This window comes from Macaca thibetana, chromosome 8 (genome assembly GCF_024542745.1).
Source record: "Macaca thibetana thibetana isolate TM-01 chromosome 8, ASM2454274v1, whole genome shotgun sequence".
In the NCBI taxonomy this organism is placed as follows: Eukaryota; Metazoa; Chordata; class Mammalia; order Primates; family Cercopithecidae; genus Macaca; species Macaca thibetana.
The window spans coordinates 492,222-510,788 of record NC_065585.1 but is presented as its reverse complement, the minus strand read 5'-3'; the positions used below and the strand labels follow the sequence as shown (position 1 = coordinate 510,788).

Genomic DNA, 18,567 nt, shown 5'->3' with positions numbered 1-18,567 from the left:
CCAGGCAAGCATCCAGGGCTGCAGGCCCCGGGCGGTGTGCACTGCTGAGAGACGGTCCTCGGCAAAGACGAGAAAAGGCCCACAGACAGAGGACCCACTAGTGCCGCAGGACCGGGCACATGCTGCAGGAGTGGCCACCATGTTAGACCGTCCTCCAGACCCGCACGGGCACCACACCCCTAACACAGGGGGGCACAGGCTCTGCCTGCCAGCCCCACCTTCCTGACTCTCTCTCGAGGCCCAGGGCACGTGTCCAGGCACATTGTGCTGTCCTGAGGCCACCAGGAGTGCAAGGCAGGTCTGCTACCATGAGACAGAGTCCCAACAGCAGAGGCCATGGCTTCTCACACCAGACGTGGTGAGGGAAGAGCCGCGGGAACTCCCTCTGGGCCTTGATATCCCTGGTTCACTCGTGCCCAAGAAGACGAGGAGGGCCCTGGCTGAGGCAGAGCCTGGGAGGAGGGCACGGGAGCCCTAACGGCCTTAGGGATGTAATGAAGGCTCACAACTGCACGGTGAATCCAGCAGGAGACGCATTTGCTCCGTGAGGACGAGGGGAGGCAGCTCTGCCCGATGCAGCAACCACCTCATCAAATGCCAGGACACTCCCCACCAGCAGCCACATGGCCCTACGCCTCCAGTCCAAAGCCCAGCATGACGTCTTCTCTGGGTGGGGCCGACTGGTCCTGTCTCCATCTAGAAGAGCACATGGAGGGAGGGCGGAGGCATCTTTGAATCAAAGAACTGCAGCTGGGGAGGGAACTCAGGACACAGACGTGAGCTGCCAGGAAGCCGAGGAAGCCACGTGCCCAGGCTGGAGCCCTAGCACAGAGGCGTGGACACAGAGCCCCTCGCAGCCCCTCGCAGATCTACGTGATGCCCTTGAGGACAGGGGCAGGGGGCGGGGGGAACAGAGGATCAGGGAGGCAAGACTCTAACCATGGGGCCGGGATTGCTGACTTGGGTTGATATGAAAAGTGGTCTGATCAAATGGGAAAGGCAAAACCTTAAGACTTTTAGAAGAAAATACATGAAGAGTTTCAGGAGCTGTTAGGAAAGGGCTTCTTGAGTAAGACACAAAACCACAGGGAAAAGGCAGGTGGACAGAGAACGCTGGAGTTCAAAACATTGGCTCATCAAAAGCCACCAGCACTGACATGAAGGCGTGAGCACAGACGGAGACTGTAATCCAGGCTCGCAGTCAACACGCAACTGTACCTGGAACAGACAGGGATGCATCCACACCACAAAGGCTAAGAAAGATTATTAAACGGAAGAAAACGCCGGAGGAGATTCCCAGAGGCAGAAACCTGAGGGCTAAGAACACACAGAGATGCTCAAACCCACCAGGCAGGCAGCCACAGAGACCCACTCGCCAGCAGAGAAGGAGAGTCTGGACAGAGCAGGAGCTCCGTGGTGGGGAAGGAGCAGCCCAGGGAAGTCCAGAGGGCGCCCGGCACGGCCTCGAAGTCTGGACACCTGCGGGGCCCTCTCAGCGTTGTGCGTACAGGGGAACTCGGAACCCAGCCGTGAGTGTCAGTGGAGGGTTACCAAGGCGCCACATGAGGACACTTGAGCCCCACTCATGGGAGCCTGTGAAGGAGCCGAAGAGACCCTCGGTGAGGTAGGTGTGGCTGGGCACAGGGATGAGGAAGGTGTGACTGGGCACAGGACCGGAGGCCAGCAGGACCAGACAGACAGGCAGAAGCAGCCCCAGCTCCTTACAGAGCCTGGGGCATGAGAGAAGGCACGGTGCCCCTCACAGAGCACAGGCAGCCTCAGCCTCAAACAAATGGCGTGGGGACAGCCGGATGCACGTGGAAAACAAACAGGTCAGACCACACCTCACACCACACACAAGAACCAACTCTAAGTGGATCTGAGACCCAAAAGCAAAAACAAAAGTGTGCCAGCCCCTGAGCAAACGCAGCATGCTCTTTTGTCAGTCACCTGGATGGAGGTCACTAAAAACACACAGGCACTGAAGAAAGGACAGCCAACCTGACTGCACAAAACTTCAAAACCTTTTACATGCAAAAGCCACTACAAATAAAACCGGTTTTGGCTTTTTAGACACATTGAGTGGAACATTAACAATATAAATTACAGACAAAGAACTCATGTCTTTAATACACAAATTTGAGCATGAAAAGATAAAAATACTATAAAGAGCAAAAGGTAAGAGCGCGCAGTTCACAAGGTGAACACAGATATTTGGAGAGCAGCCACTTTGGCGATCATCAGAGCCCCAAAGCCCAGGCTGCACGGAGACCCCAGGCACCCACCTACGCACCTGACCGCAGGCACCAGCCCGTGCATTTGACCCCAGGCACCCACCCACGCATCTGACAGCAGGCAGCAGTTGACGCCCCGATGGCCAGGGGCCGGTGCTGCTCACAGACGCCCAAAGGATAGCAATCCAAAGGTATCCTTGGACCCAACAGCCCCTCGTCAGAAATTCACCTGCAGATGCACCTCCCAAAACTCAGAATGACACAAGCAGACAGCAGCATTCCTCATAAGTGCAGAATATTCGAAATTACCCACATGGCCAACACTAGACTGTGGCACACAACAGAGGCCCAGAAAGCTTCGAAAAAGGAGGAGGACAATCTCGATGGTCTGGGAGGCAGTGATGTCTAGGGGATGCTTTAAGTGGAAAAAGCAAATTGTGCAAAGAACGCATAAATCATGATACCATTTGTGTAAGGATGAAGGGGAAATAAGAAAACATACCAACATCTGTTTATTCTTCACAACAGAAACCCAGGAGATAAACAGAAAACAAGACAAGTTTCAGCCTGCAGCAAGTAGGCGGGTGCAGAAAGGATGTGGGGAAGAGGCCTGGCTGAATGTGCCTGCGAACGGTTGGGGCTTTGGGAGGGTGCGAATGGTCTATATATTTAAAATACAAAAGTGTATCAGGAAGAATGAAAAGGGAGACAAAAAAATCTCTAGCTGAAAGTAATGAACCAACGGATGCCAGAACCACAATGAAGAAAAGAGAAAGAGCCAATCCAAACAACTTAGGAACACAGGATGAGCCAGTGTCGCATTCCTGGGAGACATGCGCACGTGAGGGAATGCAAATGAACCCTGACTTTTTTTAGTGCATGTATTTTTGTAGTGGAATGGGTGAAGCAATTCTGAACCAATTTTAGACGAATTATCAGATGAGCAAGTGAGTAAACGCACTGGTGTTCTTGGGAGCCAGGGAAGAAGAGATGTGACGGAAGAGGAGACCACAGAGCAACTCTCTGTGGGAGGGACAGGACTGGGGTGCCGTGCGTGCTCAGCAATTCTAGGACGCGTGTGCATGGAGGCGTGCATGTGTGTGGAGGCGTGCGTGCACACTCGTATACCTGTGTGCATGTGCATGGAGGTGTGTGTGCAAACTCATGTAACTACCTGTGTGTGTGTGTGGAGGCATGCGTGCATGCTCGTGTACCTGTGTGCGTGTGCGTGGAGATGTGTGTGCAAGCTCAAGTACCTACCTGCGCGTGAATGGAGGCGTGCATGCACGCTCGTGTACCTGTGTGTGTGGAGGCATGTGTGTGAGCTCGTGTACCTACCTGCGTGTGCGTGTGCATGGAGGTGTGTGTGCGGGCTCCTGTACCTGTGTGCGTGTAGGCATGGATGCGAGCTCATGTACCTACCTGCGTGTGCGTGGAGGTGTGCGTGTGCGCTTGTGTACCTACCTGCATGTGCGTGTACGTGGAGGTGTGTGTGCGCGCTCCTGTACCTGTGTGCATGGAGGCATGCATGCACGCTCGTGTACCTGAATGTGCCTGTGCAGGGAGGTGTGCATGTGAGCTCATGTACCTACCTGCGTGTGTGTGGAGGCCTGCATGTGCACTTGTGTACCTATACATGTGTGCGTGGAGGCTTGCATGCAAGCTCATGTACTTACCTGCTTGTGCATGGAGGTGCGTATACGCTCCTGTACCTGTATGCATGTGCGTGGAGGCGTGAATGCACGTTCGTGTACCTACCTGCGTGTGTGTGCGTGGAGGTGTGCATGCAAGCTCATGTACCTACCTGCGTGTGAGTGGAGGCGTGCATGCATGCTCGTGTATCCGTGTGCGTGGAGGCGTGTGTGCGAGCTCGTGTACCTGTGTGTGTGTCTGCGTGGTGTGTGTGCACGCTCCTGTACATGTATGTGTGGAGGCATGCATGCACGCTCGTGTACCTGAGTGTGCCTGTGCATGGAGGCGTGCATGCGAGCTCATGTACCTACCTGCGTGTGTGGAGGCGTGCGTGTGCACTCGTGTACCTATGTGCTTGTGCGTGGAGGCGTGCGTGCAAGCTCATGTACCTACCTGCGTGTGCGTGGAGGTGCATGTGTGCTCCTGTACCTGTGTGTGTGTGCATGGAGGCGTGCGTGCATGCTCGTGTACCTACCTGCATGTATGTGCGTGGAGGCATGCATGTAAGCTCATGTACCTACCTGCGTGTGCGTGGACGCGTGTGCGCTCGTGTACCTATGTGCGTGTGTGGAGGCATGCATGCAAGCTCCTGTACCTATCTGCGTGTCTGTGGTATGTATGCGTGCTCCTGTACCTGTGTGCATGGAAGCATGTATGCTTGTGTACCTACCTGTGTGTGTGTGGAGGCGTCCGTGCGAGCTCATGTACTTACCTGCATGTGTGTGCATGGAGGTGTGCGTGTGCGCTCGTGTACCTACCTGCATGTGCGTGTGTGTGGAGGCATGTGGGCGTGATTGTCTACCTATGTGCGTGTGCGTGGAGGCATGTGCGCGTGCTTGTGTACTTATGTGTGTGTGCATGGAGGCATGCGTGTGAGGTCCTGTAACTACCTGTGTAGGCGTGTGTGCGCACTCATGTACCTACCTGCAGGTACATAGAGGCATGCATGTGAGCATGTGTACCTATGTGCATGTGCGCGAGGCGTGTGTGTGTGCTCGTGTACTTATGTGCGTGTGCGTGGAGGCATGTGTGCGAGCTCATGTACCTACCTGCATGTGTGTGTGCGTGGAGGCGTGCACGCACTTGTGTACCTATGTGCATGTGCGTGGAGGCATGCATGTGAGCTCATGTACCTACCTGCGTGTGTGTGGAGGCGTGTGTGTGCGCTCATGTACCTACCTGCGTATGCATAGAGGAATGTGTGCGTCCTCATGTACCTCTGTGTGTGTGCATGAAGGCGTGCGTGTGCGCTCGTGTACCTGCATGTGTGGAGGCGTGAGTGCACGCTCATGAACCTGTGTATGTATGTGTGCGTGTGGAGGCAAGTGTGTTTGGGTACCTGTGTGTGTACATGTGCATACTCCTGTGTAATTTTCTAGTTCTATGTGCTTAAGAGGCCAAAAAGCTCATGCCTGTAATCCGAGCACTTTGGGAGGCTGAGGCGGGCAGATCACGAGGTCAGGAGTTCAAGACCAGCCTTACCAACATGGCGAAACCCCATCTCTACTAAAAATACAAAAAATTAGCCGGGCGTGGTGGCAGGAGCCTGTAATCCCAGCTACTCAGGAGGCTAAGGCAGGAGAAATGTTTCAACCCGGGAAGCAGAGCTTCCAGTGAGCTGAGATCACGGCACTGCACTCCAGCCTGGGCGACAGAGCAAGACTCCATCAAAAAAAAAAAAAAAAAAAGAGGCCAAAAACCAAACACACTCCAGTAGCTCTGGATGTTCTAAGAACCCAGACCTTGTTCTCTAAGACCAGTATTTCCTGAAAGGAACCAGCACTCCCTAGACAAATAGCTAATTCCAGGGCTGAGCAGGGCAGCTGTGCCAGGAGGAAGCACTCGGAGGAATGAGGCCGTCAGGGACGCAGGAGCCGGCGAGACGCTCAGGGACGTCTCTGGGCACCAAGGCAGTGAAGAGCAAGAGCAACAAAAGCCCCGAAAAAACCCAACGGAAATCAGCCCACATCGGCGAACAAATGAATGAAGAACCAACGAACGAACGAACAAGGAGACAGCAGGACTCCTGCTCATGTCAAGGCCGAGTGCAGATGGAGTGTGGAAGGTGCAGAGTCCGGGAAAGACCAACCACACAGGGAGGCACAAAGCACTAGACACGGAGCCGGGCTCAGAGCGCCCTCAGGTGGCCGGGAGGCAGCAGCTGCAACTCGGGGGGAGTGGGCGAGGCCTCTGTCAGGGTCAGAGGTCATGTTGCCAGGTGAGGGACAGCTGGACATCAGTGTCTGCAGATGTGGGGCCTGGGAGGACCCAACACCACCCGTGTGGCATCCTCCTGAAAAACTGTCAGACAAACCCAAACCAAAGAACTCTATTTTACTTTACTGTGACACAGGGGTCTCACTTTGTTGCTCAGGCCAGAGTGCAGTGATGTGATCTCAGCTCACTGCAGCCTCAACCTCTCGGGCTCAAGGGATCTCCTCACCTCAGCCTCCCGAGTAGCTGAGACCATAGGCATCTGCCACCATGCCAGCCTAATTTTTGTATTTTTTGTAGAGATGGGGTCTCATTAGGTTGCCCAGGCTGGGATCATCTGTTTTTTTTTTTTTTTTTTTTTTTTTTTTTTAGACGGAGTCTCGCTCTGTTGCCCAGGCTGGAGTGCAGTGGCCGGATCTCAGCTCACTGCAAGCTCCGCCTCCCGGGTCCACGCCATTCTCCTGCCTCAGCCTCCCGAGTAGCTGGGACTACAGGTGCCCGCCACCTCGCCCGGCTAGTTTTTTGTATTTTTAGCAGAGACGGGGTTTCACCGCGTTAGCCAGGATGGTCTCGATCTCCTGACCTTGTGATCCGCCCGTCTCAGCCTCCCAAAGTGCTGGGATTACAGGCTTGAGCCACCGTGCCTGGCCGGGATCATCTGTTTTAAATAGGGTGACTATTACCTTAAAAATATCAATGTGGGCTGGGCATGGTGGCTCACGCCTGTAATCCCAGCACTCTGGGAGGCCAAGGCGGGTGGATCACGAGGTCAGGAGATCGAGACCATCCTGGCAAACACGGTGAAACCCCGTCTCTCCTAAAAATGCAAAAAAATTAGCCAGGCATGGTGGTGGGCGCCTGCAGTCCCACCTACTCGGGAGGCTGAGGCAGGAGAACAGCGTGAACCCGGGAGGTGGAGCTTGCAGTGAGCTGAGATCGTGCCACTGCACTCCAGCCTGGACAACTCCACCTCAAAAAAAAAAAAAAAAAAAAAAAAAAAAAAAAATGCAATGTGACAAAGGCAGAGAAAAGCTGTGAAATTCTTCCAGATTAAAAAAGGCTAAGGAGAAAGAGGCAGTCAGGGGCAGAGCCGACCTGGAGGCACGGGACACTGGCTGAGATGGGACAGGGTCAGATTTACTTGTGGTAAGAAGTGTCCTGGGCTACCTGGAAGACGTCCTGAGGGAGCGCATGCTCTCACATCGCAACCCCCAGAAACATTCAGAGGTGACAGGAGCGATGACAGCCACAGGTCTCTGGGCCTCGAGTGCTCATGGGGCTGTTCTTATTCTCGTGACTTTTCTGGAAGCATGAAATTATTTCCAAATAAAAGCCTAGAAATCAGGGCTGAACAGCGGCTCACATCTGTGATCCTAGCACTTTGGGAGGCCTCGACCTCCCAAAAGGATCACTTGAGCCCAGGAGTTTAAGATAAGCCTGAGCAACAGACCTCATCTTTACAAAAAATTGAAAATCAGCTAGACGTGGCAGTGCGTGCCTGCAGTCCCAGCTACTCGGGAGGCTGAGGTAGGAGGACTGCTTTAGCCCAGGAATTCAAGGCTGCAGTGAGCTATGGTTGCGCCACTGCACTCCAGCCCGGACAACAGAGTGAGACCCTGTCTCCTAAAAAAATAAATAAATAAGAAAGTCAAAAATTAGAAAGATAAAAACGAGTCATGGCGACCCGCATGTGCACGCTCACAGGCCAGAGCCCTGAGGGCAGTGCTGTGCATATGTGGCATCGGCCGCCCCGGCCTTGGAAAGGGCCAGCGACCCCACGGAGAATCCTGCACGCACGCTGCTTTCTCTAAAGGAAGAAAGCAGTTCTACCCACTCCTGAGGCCCGGGTAGCTCCGTAGGTCGGTCGGCTCCTTACCGAGTGCTCGACCCTGGAATCCTTGACTCCGGCAGGTCGACATTATGGCTCCTGCACTCGTAGTCCTGCGTCTGGGACATCGCTGTCTGCTTCCTCGCCGAAGTGGACAGACGTCAGGGCATCATCGGGACAACCCCAGCATCAGACGGGAAGGTGCTGCACTGCAAGAGGGGAGAAGCAACAGTGCTGATTTGGAAAATGCCTCACCACACCAACCACCCAGCTGAGCCCGTCGCCACAGAGTGGCTGGACAGAATGAAGATGGACTCCACAGCACCCGTGAGCCGTCCCCGGGCAGCCAACCCCACTCCTCAGTGCTCTTGATGTCTGGCCCTGCATTGCAGCGAAGCCTGGCCAGTCTCCCACACAGCAGGGAGACTGTGCCCACAAGCCAGGATCCAGCCCATGTCAGCCTGAGACACCACCCCCACTCCCCGCTGGGCCGGGGCAGGCACAAGCCAAGCATCGCAGGACCGTGGGACCACAGGACTTGAGGACTGGGAGGAGGGTGAACAGGAGGACAAGCACCTGCTCCGCCCTCACTCTCAGCCCCACATCTGAGACTCAGTGTCCCCAGCTGTCCACACAGGCGACACTTGCCGGCAGTCACTGGGGAAGGACGCAGGACCACACACATACAGCGTGCACAGCCATAGCACAAGGGCGCTCAGGAGCAATCCATGTTCACACGGATCACCTGAATTCTGAGAACAGTGCTGTATTCACCAGGTATACAGTCCATTGTTGAAAACCACAGGTCTGAGCTAGGAGGGTCACCTATATGCGGATTTTCTTCCTCCTCTGCCTCCCCTGAGACAGCACAACCAACCCCCTTCCTCCTCCTTCTCCTCACCCTACTCAACGTGAAGGTGACGACGATGAAGATCTTTAGCACTTCCACGTAATGACAGTAAATCTATTTTCTCTTCTTTATTATTTTCTTACTACCATTTTCTTGTCTGACTTTATAGGAAAAGTAGAGTAGATGTTACAATAGCATACAAAATGCATGCGAATTGACTGTTGTTATCCGAAGGCTTCTCATCAACAGCAGGCTGTTTGTAGTTAACAGGAGGAGGAGGAGGAGGAGGAGGAGGTGGTGGTGGCGGCAGCGGCGGCAAGTAAGACATGGGTTTTTGACCACCTGGTGGGGGTCAGCGCCCCAAACCCTGAGTAATTCAAGGGTCAAGTGTGAAAAAAATTAACCTTGGACCTTTACCTCATCCAATCCCGTACGTAAAACTTAATTCTAGATGCACCGTAGGCCTAAATGTTAAAAGTAAAATAATAAAGCTTTTGGAAAGAAATGTAGGAGAAAATCTTTGTGGCCTTATAGTAGGCACAGATACCTTAATTGGACACACACAAAAAACAATGCACAAAAGAAAAATCAACAAATTGGACTATAGTAAAATTAAGAACCTCTGTTTATCAAGAAGCTATTAAGAAAAAACAAAAAGCACATCCTAAGTGGGATGTATTTGCTACACAGAACATGTGTAATGTGTGTGTAATCTGACAAAGAGCCACACCCTACCAGTAAGGAAGGAAATCAGCCGAGTGTGGTGGAGCATGTCTATGGTCCCAGCCACGCGGGCAGAGGAGGAGGGAGGATCGCGCCACTGCACTCCGGCCTGGGCGACAGAGCGAGACCCTGTCTCAAAAAAAAAAAAAAAAAAAAAAAAAAAAAGGCCAGACACAACTGAATGCACAGAGTACAGTTTCCTTTCATGAGGTTCAAGGTTAGGCAAAAGCAGCCTCTGCTGTTAGAAATCAGAACCAATGGCCTCTGGCCCGGGTGGTGACGGGGAGGGACAAACGGCTACACGGCTGCTCCTAGCCTTGGTGCCACTTTGCCTGCAGCACTGGCTCATAGAAGCCACAGGGCCTCACACATGCACCGCCACTCTCCGACAGTCTGCAGAACCACGGTGGGCACTGCTGTGGTGGGCACCTGTCTCCTTGCTCCCTGATGCCCCAGCTGGTATCAGTACACGGCAGCCCCCTTCCCCGAGGAGAGGCCATTCCATAGATACTAACTGTGCTAACTCAAGGGGAAATAAAAAAGACTCAAACACAGCCGGTGACGGGGCCCAGCAGGAAGAGACACTGCAGGCCAATCGGAAACTTTCTTCAAGTCCCAGACAGACTGTGGGGCCACAAACCTAACCCACACTCACTCCACTCACAAGCAGGGGAACCACCTCCTTAGAGGAAACGCTCTTTCCGCCACTTAAATCTCCACACAACTATTTATTTTAATGCTTGGGACTGCTGGGAATGCTATTTTTAAAAATGAAACTCTGGCCAGGCGCAGTGGCTCACGCCTATAATCCCAGCACTTTGGGAGGCCGAGGCGGGCGGATCATTCGAGGTCAGGGGTTCGAGACCAGCCTGGCCAACACAGCGAAACCCCATCTCTACTAAAAGTACAAAAATTAGCCAGGTGCGGCAGCACGCGCCTGTAATCCCAGCTACTCGAGAGGCTGAGGCAGGAGAATCACTTGAACCCAGGAGGCTGAGGTTGCAGTGAGCCGGGATCACGCCACTGCACTACAGCCTGGGTGACAGAGCAAGACTCTGTTCCAAAAAAGAAAAAAAAAAGAAAAAAGAAAAAAGAAAAATAAAAAGAAACAAAACTTAAGTATTTTTAATTTCTTGTTTAAGAGGAAACAGGTGACCTACTTGTACAGCTTCGATCTTTTTGAAAAGTAAAACAGCAGCATCAGTGAAGTTCTGAAAAGCTAAAAAGCATCCATGACAGCCTGAGAGCAACCCTGACCAACCCTTCCCCTGTGCACCTGCTCTCCATCCTCAGCCCATCCTTCCACCACGGGTTCCAACAAGCTCACCGACCTCCTCGTCCCCTTAGACTCAACTAGGCACTACCTCTCAGGAAGCTTCCTCCCATCTGGGACCCCACGCCACAGTGACCCCAAACGCACCAGGTCTGCAATCAGGTACTGTGAGTCCCCAAACTCTGCTTTTCATTTTTGAAATGAATTAATTATTCCAGGTCCTTTGCATTACGATATGAATTTCAGAATCAGCTTCTCAATTTCTACAAAATAGCCTGCTGGGATTTTGACTGCAGTTGTGTTGAATCTATGGATGAGTATGAGGAAAACTAACATCCTAACTACATTACATCTTCTGATTTGTGAGCAAAATATACCCATCTAGTTGGGTCTACTTTCTTTTCAGCAACGTTTTGTAGTTTTTAGTGTACAAATCTTGCACATATTAGTTAAGTGTCACCCTAAGCATTTCATATTTATGATACTAACAAAATATAATTTCCAATTTTTTGTTGCTAATGCAGAAAAAAATGTTGTTTTTACAGTTTGATCTTGCAACCTTGATAAACTCACTTATTCATTATAATTGCTTTTTTCCCAGATTTATTAGGTTTTCTGCAGAGGTGATCATGTCAACAGTGAACAAAAAGTTTTACTTCTTCCTTTCTAAACCAGATCCTTTTATTTATTTTTCTTGCATAATTATACTGGGAAGAACCTGCAGTATCATTACTGAACACAGTAAGAGTGAACATGTGTGCCTTCCTCCTAATCTTAGGGAAAGCATCCAGTCTTTTACCATTAAGTATGATGTTGACTGTAACTTTTTCATGATGTCTTTTGTAAGGTCAGGGAAGTTCCTTTGTACTCTTAGTTTGCCAAGTTATTTTTTAAATCAGGAATGGATGTTGGATTTTGTAAAATACTTTTACTGTATCTATTGAAATGATCACATGGTTTCTCTTTAGTTTGATAATAGCTGGATTCCATCAATTTTCTATTCTTAAACCAATTACATATTCCTTGTATAAATGCCAATTGGTCATGATGGATTGTCCTTTTTTTTTTTTTTTTTTTTTTTTTTTGAGATGGAGTCTTACTCTGTTGTCCAAGCTGGAGGGCAGTGGCGCGATCTTGGCTGACTGCAACCTCCACCTCCCAGGTTCAAGCGAATTCTCCTGCCTCAGTCTCCTAAGTAGGTGGGATTACAGGTGCCCGCGCCCACATCCAGCTAACTTTTTTGTCTTCTTAGTAGAGATGGGGTTTCATTGTGTTGGCCAGGCTGGTCTTGAATTCCTGGACTCGTGATCTGCTGCCTTGGCCTCCCAAAGTGCTGGGATTACAGGCGTGAGCCACCGCACCCGGCCATATTGTCCTTTTTATATATTCTCAAATGGGATTTGCTAAAATTTTGTTAAGAATTTTTACATCTATATTCATATTCATTTTTGCATCTATTTTCTTCTTGTAACATCTTTGGTTTTGCTATCAGAGTAATACCAACATAACAAAATCAGAAGTATTCCTTCCTCTCAAATTCCTGGGAGATTTTATATAGACTTGCTATTATTTCTTCCTTCAATGTGTGGCAGAGACTCCAGTGAAGCCAGATGGGCATGTAGTTTCTTTGTGGGAAGGTTTTCAATTACACATCAAATCTATTTAATAGATACAGAGCTCAGCAGGTTCTAAAAACTTCTTATGTGAGTATGAATGGTTTGTCTTTCAAGGAACTTGCCCATTTCGTATAAAATTAATCACATTTGCTGGCATAAGTTATTATACCATACTATTTCTTTACATTCTCTTAAGAGCAACAGACCCTGTAGTGATGCCACGTCTTTCATTTTTGATATTGATACAAAAAATGTTTTGTTTTTTTTTTCACTCTTTTCTGGCTAGAAGCTTATTGATTTTACTGATTGCCTCAAAAAGACAGCTTAATAGGTGTTTTTCTATTTTTCTGTTTTCATTAATTTCCAGTTTGATCTTTGTTTCCTTTCTTTTGCATCCTTTAGACTTAATTTGCTTTCCTTTTTCTAATTTCCTAAGGTAGAAGCAGAGTTAATGATTTGTACATCCTGGGATTACAGGCGTGAGCCACCGCGCCCAGCCTCAGAAAGCTTTCTAACCTCTCTTTTGTTTTCCTTTTTTGACTAATGGAACATATACTCAGTAACTAATCATCTTCCAGATATTTTTTATTGGTTTCTTTGTTTTTTTTTTTTTTTTTTTTTTGAGACAGAGTCTCGCTCTGTCACCCAGGCTGGAGTGCAGTGGCGCAATCTTGGCTCACCGCAATCTCTGCCTCCCTGGTTCCCGCCATTCTCCTGCCTCAGCCTCCCGAGTAGCTGAGACTACAGGTGCCCGCCACCATGTCCCCACTAATTTTTTGTATTTTTAGTAGAGACAGGGTTTCACCGTGTTAGCCAGGACGGTCTTGATCTCCTGACATCGTGATCCGCCTGCCTCGGCCTCCCAAAGTGCTGGGATTACACGTGTGAGCCACCGCGCCCAGTCTACTGGTTTCTAATTATATTTTTCTCAGAAAACATAATTTATATGATTTGAATTTGTTAAAGTTTATTAACACTTTTTATGGCCCCCTAAAATGGTCTATCCTGGTAAATGTCCCGTGCGCACTGGAAAAGAACGTACTGCCGGGTGAGATGCTATATAAAGCCAATCGATCCGGCTGCTTGATGGTGCTGACACTAATTTCTGGTCTATTTGTTCTATCCATCACTGAGAAACAGGTCACGAGGGTCCCAGCGACAACTGTGGATGTGTCTATTTCTCTCTGCACTATCAGTTTCTGCTTCATGTATTTTATGGCTCTGTTATTAGGTGCACACATTTACGGTGTCTTCTTCATGAATGAACTCCTTTATCATGAAGTATCTTTATCCTGGTAGTTTCCTTTGCTCTGAAATCGGTACATTTGATATTATAGCAACTCCAGATTGCTTTACATCAGAGTTAGAATTGTGTAACGTTTATCCTTCTTTTACTTATAGCCTATTTATTTCTTTAAATTTAAAGAGGGTAGCAAGGCACAGTAGCTCATGCCTACAATCCCAGCACTTTGGGAGGCTGAAGCAGGAGGATCCCTTGAGGCCAGGAGTTCAAGACCAGCCTGGGCAACATAGTGAGACCCTGTCTCTAAAAAAAAATTAGCCAAGCATGATGGGGTGCACCTGTAGTCCCAGCTACTCAGGAAGATGAGGCAGGAGAATCACCTGAACCTGGGAGGCAGAGGTTGCAGTAGGCCGAAATTGCATCATTGTATTCCAGCCTGGGCGACAAGAGTAAAACTCCATCTAAAAAAAAAAAAAGGAGGATGAGGCCAGAGGATTCCTTGAACCCAAGAGGTCAAAGTTGCAGTGAGCCATGACTGCGCCACCGCACTCCAGCCAGGGCAAAAGAGTGAGATCCTGTCTCAAAAAAAAAAAAAAAGAAAGAAAAAAAAAGAGAAAAAAAAAAGCAGTTTATTTTAGCCAGTATATATGTGGGTATTGCTTTTTTGTGCAATCCGACCATCTTGCTGTGTTACCTGTTCTGTTCTTTTTTCCTCTTTTCCTCCTTTCTGCCCTCTTTGGATTAAGTATTTTACGTGGGTCAACTTTATCTCCGCTGTTCACTTATCAGCTGTAATTTGTTGCTTTGCTATTTTAGTAAATGCTTCTGGGTTTATAACATGCATATTTAATTTGCCATACTCTGCCTTCAAGTGCTGTTCTACCACTTCAAATATATGCATTTACCATTTTCTTCTCTTCTGGCCTTTTATTTTTGCCATTTTTGTCAAATATTTTATTTCTGTATATGTTATAAATTCCTCTCTCTGCTACATAATTACTATACTTACACAATTATATTTTAAAGAGATTTGAGTATCATGTATTTAAACATGCAGTTACCATTTCCAGTACTCTTCAATTTTCTGTATAGATCCAGATTTCCACATGGTTTTGTTTTCCTTCAGCCTAAAGCATCTGTAACATTTCTTTCAGTGAAGGTCTGCTGGTAATGAACTAGTTCAGCTATTGTGTGTTTGAAAACATTTTTATGTCACTGTCACTTAAAAGATAGTTAGGTATAGAATTCTTGGTGGACAGGTGTTTTTTTTTTTTCCTTTCAGCATCTAAACACACTACACCATTGTCTTCCCACTTGCATTGTTTCTCATGAGAAATCTGCTGTCATCTGCATCTTTGTCTTTGTTTCTTCCATAAGCAAAGGCCTTTTGTTGTTTTTTTTATTCTGGCTGCTTTTAAGATTTATCTCTTTGTAACTGGTTTTGAGTAACTTGATGATGTGCCTTGTGTGATTTTCTTCATTTCTTGTGCTCTGGGGTCATTAAGATGGTCCGATCATGTGACATGAATCCATTGGTCAACAAAGAGAAAAGAAAGAAAAGATGGTCAGATCTAGGCTTATAGTTTCCATCAAACTGGGAAGCTTTTCAGCTATCATGTCGTCCAACAACTCTTCCGTCCCTCCCTTCCCACGTAGGGACTCCAATCACACAATCGTTAGACCTCTGGAAGTTGTCCTCCAGCTCCATGATGCTCCTGTTTGTTTTAAAATATTTTTCTTTTCCTCGTTTCAGTTTGGAGAGTGTCTACTGCTTCGTCTTTAGGTTCACTAATCTTCTGCAATCTCTGATCTACCATTAATCCCATCCAGTGTATTTGGTACTTGGACATTTTCATTTCAACTCTAATTTGGATCTTTTAAAATACTTCCATGTCTCTACTTAATGTGTTCCGTCTTTCCTGTTGCTCTCTGAACACATGGAATACAGTTAAAACAATTACTTCAGTGCCCGTCTGCCAACCCTAACATCTACGTTTGCTCTCTGAACACATGGAATACAGTTAAAACAATTACTTCAGTGCCCGTCTGCCAACCCTAACATCTACGCCAGTGTGGATGGAGTCTTCACTCCAGCCTGGGTTCTACTTTCCTGTTTCTTTCCATACCTGATGATCTTTGGTTCTTTGGTTGGATGCCAGACATTATGAATTTTACCTCTTGGAAAGCTGTATATTTTTTGTGTTCCTGTTACCATTCTTTTTTTTTCTGAGACAGAGTTTTGCTCGTCGCCCAGGCTGGAGTGCAGTGGTGTGATCTCAGCTCACTGCAACATCCGCCTCCCAGGTTCAAGTGATTCTCCTGCCTCAGCCTCCCAAGTAGCTGGCATTACAGGTGCGCACCACCACATCCAGCTAATTTTTGTATTTTTAGTAGAGATGGGGTTTAACCATGTTGGCCAGGCTGGTCTTGAACTCCTGACCTCGTGATCTGCCCACCCTGGCCTCCCCAAGTGCTGGGATTATAGGCGTGAGCCACCGCGCCCGGCCCATTACTGTTCTTGAGCTTTGTTTTGGATCCAGATACTTGGAAACTGAAAATGTTGATTCTTCCTTCTGAGATTTGTCACACAGCAGCAGAGCAGCATTTATTCTAGGCTAACTGTTCTCCACTGGGTACTCTACCACACGCCCTGTGAGTTATGGGGCTTCTCAGTCAGCCTGCTGGCAACAGCCACTCTTCTGAGTGTTTTGAGAGCTCTGAGTACTCACTGTTCCCTCTAATCCTTCCAGGTGACTTTTTCCCTGGTCTCTGGTAGTTTCCTCATATGAACATAATGATCAGTATGATGCTGAAAACTAAGAGGAATCCTCAGCCCATCCTTTCGTTCCCCATTTCACCCCTTACGAGTCTGGATCGTGGGGGCAGAGGCTCATGCCTACAATCTCAGCACTTTGGGAGACTAAGGTAGGAGGATTGCTTGAGTTCAGGAGTTCGAGACCAGCTGGGCAAGATGGCAAAACCTCATCTCTACCAAAAAATATAATAATTAGCTGGGCATGGGGGCGCACGTCTGTGGTCCCAGCTACGAAAAACGCTAAGGTGAGAGGATCACTGACCCCAGAAGGTCGATGCTGCAGTGAGCTATGACTGTGGTACTGAGCTCTAACCTGGGCAACAAAGTGAGGCCCCCTTTTCTAAAAATTAGAAAAAAAATGAGAATCTGGATCTTATAGAAAAGTGAAGCACGTGGGCCTTCTGCCTCATCTTGCCAGATGTCTGCCTATACTCAGCTTCCCCGAGCCACAACCCCCATTCTTTTAAAATACTCATCAACACTATCTCCAAAAATCCATTCTTGTTAAACAAAAACCCAGCCTGCTGGACCTGATGTGGCTGTCACTGCTTCCCGTCTGGCCGACACCCTCCTTTGCCATGGCTATTCCTTAGGCCCATTGTGAATTAAATCTTGTTCCCTATTTTTCATCCTCTTTGTTCACTGCAGTGAGTTTCAAGAAGGGAAGCAGAATAAATGAGTCTTTACTCAGCTGTCATTTCCAGAAGGTCCAAGTTCCATTCTCAATGCTGTTTTTAGTTTTCCCGGTTCTGAACAATGAACCCAGTCTGATGCTCTGAAAGCTCGGCTGTGAGCTGGAGACACAAGGCCCCATTCTCCCCGCCCAGTGCCTGCGCCAGGCTGGGCAAAGACGCGACCCCAGTGACCAGGACAGGCACGACTGGCATTTGCTGCCCCTTCAGCAGCTGTGCTCACCAAGGCCGCCCGCTCCAGGACAGGCCAGGTTGAGGGGTTTAGATCTGGGACCCAGCCCATCAGCCAGCCACGGAATGGACTTGGGAGGTCAGGTTCTTCACCTTTCTGGGAGGGGGAAAGGAGGGTGTCAGGCACACCCACACGGAAAGGACGGTGCTGGCTGGAGCCACCTGGATGCACAGAAAAAGAATTTCTTACTGCCGTGTGGCTGCTGCAACGCTTGCCAAGCCACTGCCTGGCCCCGGGGCTGGTGTCACCCATGACTCCAGCTGCATGACAAGGTCCTGAAATGGGCAGTCTGGAGGGGCCTCTGTGCCTTCAGGACGCATGGACTTGCCTGGCAGCACAGCCCCTTCCTGGCTGCCCCGTGTCCATGGTCAAAAGAGAGACCTGGTCTGTGACCCGGGACAGGCCCCCACAAAAGGGTCCTGGCTGGTGCATCAGTTCTGCATGGGTGTGGCTATGAGAGAGAAATGCGAAAAGCCATGGAAGGGCTTTGTCAGTGCAGGAAACAGAGGCTCAGGCACTGAGAGGTCAGACTCCTCCTCGGAGCCTGCTTGTGTCCTAGGAGGCCGGCTGGTCAAAGGGTGCTCAGCTACTCCTTTGACCCCCTTCACGCTGAGCCCCCCAAGCCAACCTCCAGGGTAGGAGATGAGGCTGTGCCCTTGTTGCTGACTCTGTGCCACTGCACTGCCTCACCCCAGGCTGCCCTGGGCAGCAGCCAGGAGGTGGGGAGGGCGGGGGAGCCCAAGGGCCACAGGGGCAGCATCCAGGGGTGGCACAGTGGCCTCAGGCAGCAGGACAGGTACAGGGGGACCTGGGTCCCACGAAGGAGGGCGAGTGCCAATGGCATCCTGTGGTGCAGGGTATTTTTCTCATTATTCAAACCTCTTTACAAAATGATTGTTTAAAATTCAGTAAATAAAAATGTCTTCTGCTCACTACCATACATGCTCAAAGCCCACTGAATCAATTTTGCCCAATGAATCAACAAACACTATTTTAATACAAAATAATGCCAGGCGGGGTGGCTCACGCCTGGATTCGCAGCACTTTGGGAGGCCGAGGCAGGAGAATAACTTGAGGTCGGGAGTTCGAGACCAGCCTGGCCAACATTTTTAGTCTCTACTAAAAATACAAAAATTAGCTGGGCGTGATGGCGCA

General features: G+C 49.3%; 2 protein-coding genes across 4 annotated transcripts in view; both read right to left on the bottom strand.

Moving 5' to 3' along the window:
• The window catches only part of C8H8orf82 (chromosome 8 C8orf82 homolog), a 152,134-nt gene that overhangs the window by 66,995 nt on the left and 66,572 nt on the right, over positions 1-18,567 (bottom strand). The gene's annotated exons all lie outside the window — the stretch shown is intronic.
• The window catches only part of ARHGAP39 (Rho GTPase activating protein 39), a 144,219-nt gene that overhangs the window by 64,048 nt on the left and 61,604 nt on the right, over positions 1-18,567 (bottom strand). For 2 of the 3 annotated variants that reach the window (XM_050800836.1, XM_050800839.1), the window contains exon 2: positions 8,017-8,177. In XM_050800836.1, the coding sequence (XP_050656793.1) occupies positions 8,017-8,096 (80 nt within the window). In that variant the 5' untranslated portion in view covers positions 8,097-8,177. Of the gene's footprint in view, positions 1-8,016; positions 8,178-14,734; positions 17,747-18,567 lie in introns of those variants that run through there. The other variant, XM_050800837.1, reaches the window with a different exon arrangement.